Genomic DNA, 7722 nt, shown 5'->3' with positions numbered 1-7722 from the left:
ATCCCCAGTAGAGCGAGAGCTGTGTGTCCAAGAATCAGGCAGTGGATTGCTTGGGTTATTTTGCTGTTGGCTGTTTAAGTTATCTGATTATTACAGTGCAAGCGTTCAATTTTCAGACAACCAATCAATTCCATTTACATTGAGGTGTAACATGATGAGATGTGATGCAATGCATGAGATGTATGAATGTGAACACTTTTTTCAGATAAAAAGTCTGTTTCATTTCACTATCTTTTCAAATGTACCAGTTTTGGAAACAAAATCTGCCTGCGGCAGTACAAGGTAATCTATCTACCAACCAAAAAGAAAAGTACAAGAAAGAAAGAAAAGATAGCAAAAATCTGCATCTGTGTCAAGCACTCCGAAGGGCCGTCAGTCTGTCCTGGTCCTCTTCCTGGACGAGGGTCCAGGAGCATCATCAGCATCGTCGTCAGAGCCCGAGCTAGAATCGCCTCCGGTCTCCTCCTCCGATGACCCTCCCTCCGCCTCTGACTCCTCGTCGTCGTCATCATCCGGGACTGGAGCTCGCGAGCTACTCCCGACGTGAGTACGCCCTCCCCTGGTACGGGGAAATATCCTGCCCTCCTCATCTCTCCCCCGAGCAGGGACAGCAGGTCTAGCTGGAGCACCTCCTGCCATGGGAATCTGGAAAGGAGGCTGAAAGAGTACACAAAAGGGAAATGCATCAGTATGCCGTGAGCAGTTTATCAGTGCAGAATGCAATGCCGAGTATAGTGTATGAATGTCGTGAGCAGTTTAACAGTGTAGAATGCAGTATATGAGTACAGTGTGAGAATGCCGTGAGCAGTTTATCAGTACAGAGTACGATGCAGAATGCAGTGTATGCAGTGTTCAGATACTGTGAGATCAGTGTATCAGGTGTTGTGCCATGCATCAGATTATGTAAAGCAGTGTATGAATGGTTTGAGGCCAGTGTCAGAAGGACATACCGGTATGCTGTAGAGGGCTAGGAGATCAAATGTCCGCTGAAGCATCCCCATCATCGAGGCATTCATCGCCAACGACTGACGGGTGTACCCAGAAGAAGCCTGCAAAAGTATCAGATGCATCAATATTCTGTGGAATATCAAGTAAACTGAAATGAATAACTGTACAAAATGCAGTAGAACATACCGGCGGCAAGTCGGGGACATCAATGAACTCATGACCAGCCGGTGGAGGGGCGAAGGGGATCTGATAGGTCGACCCACCTTGCCCTGGAAAGTCAGTACAGCGGGCAGGGCAGGCCAGCCAACTCCTCGTCCTCCCTGCACTCTACCCCTACCACGGACCCGGGCCCTCCTCGAAGATCCAGCCCCTGCTCCCGCTCCGGCCCCAGCCGCCGATGCCACAGGCCTGGCCCCCTCTGCTCGACGACCGCTCAGGGGACGCATCAGGTACGTCCGCACGTACTCCTGATAGTCGCCGGTGCCTCGGAAGCCGGCCTCCTCCCAGCCGATGGAGTAATCATCCAGCTGCTCAGTGGTCAGCCCCTCGGTCTCCCTCATCTCTGCAGGAGGGGGAACCGGGACTATCTGCTCAGGTAACCCGCGGGTCTGGCGTAGAAAACGCTCCCCCAGGTACCAAGCCCGACAGACCGGGCCCTCTAGCAAGATCCGGAAACGCGAGGTCTCCTCAGCACCAGGGAACCGACCCCGCATCGCCGACGGCAAGGAGGCCCATGGCCGCCATGTGATCTGAAAGTGACGGACAGTTTGTTATCTACTGTTATTGAAACATGCAGTGGGAAAGCGAAGCTAAATGAACTGAAAGTAAAACATACCTCGGCCGGGGTGATGGTGTCAAAATATCGGCGGAAGAAGCCAAATGTCTCCCGTGGTCGCCGAGTGCATCTCCCGTCAAAACGACTCGAGAACGGGACAGCCGGAGGAGGCTCCGCGACTGGTACGGGTGCAAGCCTAGGAAAGTAGGCGTAAACCCACAGCTGCAAAACAGATGTCAGTATGACCATCAGATAAAGCAGGATACACAGAATAAAGCAGAAATGGCAGAGCCGTGTGTTGTGTAGTGTATTGTGTGCAGTGTACAGTGTGAACAGTGTACAGTTAGTGTAAAGCAGAATGTATGTGTGTGCCGTGTGTACAGTATACAGCAAGTATAGAGCAGACCACAGTGTGTGCAGTGTACAGAGTACAGAAAGTACGAGACAGAAGTGAAAAAGCGGAGAAGAAATGTACCTCCCAAGCCCGCCAGTAACCTCCAAGCAGCTGGCCGCTGCCACGAGAAGCCGAGCTCATATATCCATAAAGGGTGGCCAGAGCAGCATCGCCCCAGTCGTAGTGCAGGATATCCCAGACGTCCACCAGTGCGCTGAGAAGGCAGAGAGGCACGGTGTTCGCCCGGTCGGCGAAGATGGTAGTCCCGAACAGGAACATGAGGAAGCCGCGAGCGTACCTCTCCTCGTCCTCTGGGGTCATCTGCACCTCCTCCAAGACGGGCTGAACCCTGAACTGTGTCTCGAACCAGGAGTACCGCACGAAGCCTGGACGAGCTAGTGGTGGGGCCTCCCCCAGTAAATGGACCTGAGCGGCGGTCCACTCATCCATGTCGGTGTCGAAGGGGATCGGATCACCCCCTACCCCGATGCCTATGAGCATCGAGAAGTCATAAGGGGTCATCATCATGTCCCCTGCAGCAGAAAAGTGGAAAGAATCGGTGGTGTCCCACCATCTCTCCGCCAGAGCGGCAAGGAGAGATCTGCATGTGGACAACCTAGAGAGCCCTCGGCAGAAGGTGCCAAAGCCCGCTCGGTCCACGATGCGCTGGACCGCATCAGGGAGCTCATCATACCACTCCCGTGCACCAGTATTCCCATACCCGCGAATGGTATGGGAACCCTCCTGCAAACAGAAAATGACAATTGCAAGACAACATTCAAAATGCAGTTTGGAAAGGACAGATATGGCATGTATGCAAGTTTGTCAGATTTAGACAAATACTGGGTACCAGTGTGTGTGCAGTAGAATACAGTGAGTGCAGTGTGTTTGAATGATTCGGGGCTAGTGTAGTGTGTGTGCATGTGTCAGTCTCAAGCAGATATCAGTTGTATGTGTGTTTACAGTCAACTACGATCTACGGCATATCAGATTTCAGCAGTTAAAGAGTACAACTAACTATGGCAGTTTTGTATCCTACATTGCAGAAAGTAAAGCAGAAAGAAGAGAGTTACCTCGGAAGTGCCGAATGAAAGATGGGAGGTAGGCTCACGCAGCAGTAGCTCAGGCGCCGCGTACCTCTCAAAGCTCCGGAACTGACGCAGGCCGTCTGGGGACAGAACATGGATCGCCGGCCGGTAGGTCGCCGGGTCGAACGGGCGCTCGCTCAGTGGTAAGAGCTCGACCCCGGGATCCATCTCGTGGTCCGGGGGAGTCCCGCCACGTGGAAAGTCGTCCGCCATGAAGAGAGTGGTGTGAAAATGGCTGGAAAAGGAAAACCGAGCCGGAATGCGAAGAGTCAACTGAAAAGTCAACTCCTGAGAGGGTCGGAAATGGCCGGGAAGGCCGGAATGTGAAAGGGCACGGAAATGAAGAGGAAAGTGAGGGGAACGAACCCCGAAAAGGCAAGAACGCCAAATGAGGCACCGAAACGAGAATGTGATCGGTCGAAAACATCCGAAACGCGAAGAGAAACGCGAATCCGACGACGAAACGGGCGTAGAATGCGAAGAAACGGAGAAACGGGGAAGAGAAAAAGCTCTAGAGAGAGAGAGCAAGATTTTTCGGCGGTGGAGAAGTGAAGAAATAGGGCTTGAAGCCCTATTTTATAACACCCAAGGTGAAAAGTCAAAACTGCCCTGCACCAGCAACTGTTTGCCGGTCGGCAATGTTTTGTGCCGGCCGGCACTTTTTTGTGCCGATGGAATTGTTTTTGTGCCGATGGCCAGCCGGTGGCCTCATCTTTCGGCCGGTGGGGTTCCCACAGCCTTGTTTAGGCCATATGAGAAGTTCGTGGTCTTTATAGCTCAAGAAAGTGCAAGAAAGTGCATCTCCGACGCTCAACCGGCCTCCGTTTTGACCGCAGACCGTGTCTCCAGTGCGTGGCGCTCAAATTCGTGCAAGGTGTATCCTTTTTGTATCCTTTTAAATTCAAAATTGCCCCATGTGTGTGTTGCACGAGTTCATCACACTACTTCTGTGCATTGCATCGCGCTGTCATGCGCCACATAGTTGCATTGTTATGCACGTGTTACATGCGTTGCAACACGCACCCCTTTGCATTATCGTGCACATTTCTCATGCATCATCATTGCATTTCCATTCCATGCATTGTCATGCATTCTGGAATACGTGCGTTGTTGCGCATTCAAACCCATTAACACTCCGTGTGGCCTGCGTGTCGCACTTAGCGTTGCACTGTTTTGTGCATTTCAAACCTCGCGTTGTTCTGCGCATCGCACTGTTTTGTGCATTTCAAACCTCACGTTGTTCTGCGCATCGCACTATTTTGTGCATTTCAAAATTGCTCGCGCTGTCCTGCGCATCGCATTGTTTTGTGCATTTCGAAATTGTTCGCGCTGTTCTGCGCATCGCACTGTTTTGTGCACTTCAAACCTCGCGCTATTCTGCGCATCGCACTGTTTTGTGCATTTCAAACTTGCGCACTGTTTTGTGCATTTCAAACCGGCGCACTGTTTTGTGCATTTCAAATCGTCACGTTGTTTTGTGCATCTCATTGCATTTTGCATTGTCATGCATGCTTAATTTCATTACCTGCGTAGACCGCATGTTTTGATTGCGTAGACCGCATGTTCAATTTCAATACCTGCGTAGACCGCATGTTTTGATTGCGTAGACCGCATGCTTAATTCCATTACCTGCGTAGACCGCATGTTTTGATTGCGTGGACCGCATGTTCAATTCCATTACCTGCGTAGACCGCATGTTTTGATTGCATAGACCGCATGTTCAATTTCAATACCTGCGTAGACCGCATGTTTTGCTTGCGTAGACCGCATGATTTATTAATTTCATTACCTGCGTAGACCACATGTTTTGATTGCGTAGACCGCATGTTTAATTCCATTACCTGCGTAGACCGCATGTTTTAATTGCGTAGACCGCATGTTCAATTTCAATACTTGCGTAGACCGCATGTTTTGATTGCGTAGACCGCATGTTCAATTTCATTACCTGCGTAGACCGCATGTTTTGATTGCGTAGACCGCATGTTTTGATTGCGTAGACCGCATGTTTAATTCCAATACCTGCGTAGACCGCATGTTTTGATTGCGTAGACCGCATGTTCAATTTCAATACCTGCGTAGACCGCATGTTTTGATTGCGTAGACCGCATGTTCAATTTCATTACTTGCGTAGACCGCATGTTTTGATTGCGTAGACCGCATGCTTAATTTCATTACTTGCGTAGACCGCATGTTTTGATTGCGTAGACCGCATGTTTAATTTCAATACCTGCGTAGACCGCATGTTTTGATTGCGTAGACCGCATGTTCAATTTCATTACCTGCGTAGACCGCATGTTTTGATTGCGTAGACCGCATGCTTAATTTCATTACTTGCGTAGACCGCATGTTTTGATTGCGTAGACCGCATGTTCAATTTCAATACTTGCGTAGACCGCATGTTTTGATTGCGTAGACCGCATGCTTAATTCCATTACCTGCGTAGACCGCATGTTTTGATTGCGTAGACCGCATGTTCAATTTCAATACCTGCGTAGACCACATGTTTTGATTGCGTAGACCGCATGTTCAATTTCATTACCTGCGTAGACCGCATGTTTTGATTGCGTAGACCGCATGTTTAATTTCATTACCTGCGTAGACCGCATGTTTTTGATTGCGTAGACCGCATGCTTAATTCCATTACCTGCGTAGACCGCATGTTTTTGATTGCGTAGACCGCATGTTTAATTTCATTATCTGCGTAGACCGCATGTTTTGACTGCGTAGACCGCATGCTTATTCAAATCTCATTACCTGCGTAGACCGCATGTTTTGATTGCGTAGACCGCATTATCAATTGCATTACCTGCGTAGACCGCATGCTTTGACTGCGTAGACCGCATATTTGCTAAATATCATCACCTGCGTAGACCGCATATTCATGATCAATTTTGTTGCCTGCGTAGACCGCATGCTCCACTTACATGTTTGTATTTTCACAGCATTGTTATACCCCCCACTTGCTTTGCGCTGTCACGCATTTCGAGTATGCCATTACACATGTTTCTAACGACATTGTACCTGTTAAGTTTGTTTTCTTTGCAGGCACGATATTGTATGTACGGTTCATTTGAAGCTAGTGCAACCAGACGAGCCGCACAGGTATTGTATCTCCCGAGTGAGACGTATTGAGAATTCCATAATTCTCTTACATCCTTTCTGCATTGTAGTGTAGTTTGGTATGCTAGCTTAAAATTGTCGCATGTTTGCTTCATTACAGCTTTCTTTGCATGATCATAAGTTATGCTCGGCTTCGTGCATTGTCTTGCATTTTGCCCCTGCCTCCGGGCGTATATCTTATTTGTCTTGTATGTTTGTCTAAGTCTTCGGCCTTGTCAAAAATGGGTCGTCTCTGGGCTTTGACATTCACTCCCGTCATTGTTATGACTTTCGAGTTCTGTCAAAGAGGGGCAACTGTAGACACCCCATTTTTGACCGTCCTCAAGACTTGGACGTCACTGTTTGAACACACGGTGATCTTCCATGTTTGTGTTCGTTTGGAGTTCCCGGAGGTCTCGGCTCGCGCGCCTTGCCTCAGGATCCCCGAACTCGACCGTTTAGTGTCTGGTTTTGCACCAAACACTTGCATCTTGCCTTTGAGAGGCAGGGTGGGGCTTATAGACCATCCCCACCCACCACCGGCAGTGGCTAGATGCCATCGGCTGGTTTTTGCTGCCACCGGCAATATAGTTTGCCGGCCGACACTATTTGTTGCCGGTCAGCACTATTTGTTGCCGACCGGCACTCTTTTTGGCCAAGATGGCATTTTTGGCCGGCCGATTGCTGTTCATCTGCTTTTGCAGATATTTTTAGACAGCTGTATTACTTTTGCTCCCCTCCATACACGTGTATGGAGGGATCTCCCTCTTGCAAAGCTTGTCTTGTAAGCTTTACAAGAGGCATATAGAGAGAAGCTCTCTCTAAGGCAAAAAAAGGAGCTTTAGACATTTTTGAGAGAGGAAAATACAGACCAAGCTCTGGTTTTTCTAGGGTTAGGGTTAGATATACACCCTCTATCTCTCTTTCCCTTTTATTTGCACACTAGGTGTTTTGTGTCTCACTATTGCACACAAACACCTAGTGTTTCTCCTTCCTCTTGGAGCTGAGGTTCTAAAGAGTTTGTTTTGAGGTTTTGGTGTTGGATTCAAGCCAAAGGAGGCCATTGGAGCACCATTGTTGAAGAGGACTACAAGGGTAAGAAACTAGTCCCTTTTTCCCCCATTTTTGCATTGATTTTATACCTATCTTAGAACTGTTTTTGTGATTATTGTATAACATAAAAAAGTTCTGTTTTTAAGCCATCTTTATTGTTTATTAAGAGTGTTTTGTTGTTTGAGGGTTGTTGACCACCCTTAGGCCTCAAAAGGCCTCATTTTGAGCCATTTTGTATTAGCTCCGGGATTTTGGTGTTGAGGTGTCTTCACCACTGAAATCTTGAGAGATTTCAGTGGTGAAGATGATGCTTTGAAGTCCCAAGAAGGAGAGGGCTACCCCCTCTCCTTGTTGTCCTTGAAAAG

At 48.7% G+C, this 7722-nt stretch overlaps 1 protein-coding gene across 1 annotated transcript; it reads right to left on the bottom strand.

Annotated features, from left to right (window-relative positions):
- Positions 1-232: 232 nt before the first annotated feature.
- Positions 233-1508, bottom strand: LOC145795898 (uncharacterized). Its single transcript, XM_082880837.1, has 2 exons — positions 951-1508; positions 233-657 (listed from the first exon to the last, which is right to left on the bottom strand). The coding sequence occupies exons 1-2, from the start codon at positions 1506-1508 to the stop codon at positions 373-375; spliced, it is 843 nt and encodes a 280-aa protein (XP_082736963.1). The 3' UTR covers positions 233-372.
- Positions 1509-7722: the final 6214 nt, after the last annotated feature.

Source organism: Camellia sinensis, chromosome 7, assembly GCF_055761805.1.
Source record: "Camellia sinensis isolate YWXY chromosome 7, ASM5576180v1, whole genome shotgun sequence".
Lineage (NCBI taxonomy): Eukaryota > Viridiplantae > Streptophyta > Magnoliopsida > Ericales > Theaceae > Camellia > Camellia sinensis.
The sequence above is the reverse complement of the archived record's forward strand: the minus strand, read 5'-3'. Positions and strand labels throughout refer to the sequence as shown.

Coding starts and splice junctions, on each gene's coding strand:
- LOC145795898 (XM_082880837.1), bottom strand. CDS start 1,508: ATGAGGGAGACCGAGGGGCTGACCACTGAGCAGCTGGATGATTACTCC. Junction 658..950: donor TAGCCCTCTACAGCATACCG/GTATGTCCTTCT, acceptor GTACTCTTTCAG/CCTCCTTTCCAGATTCCCAT.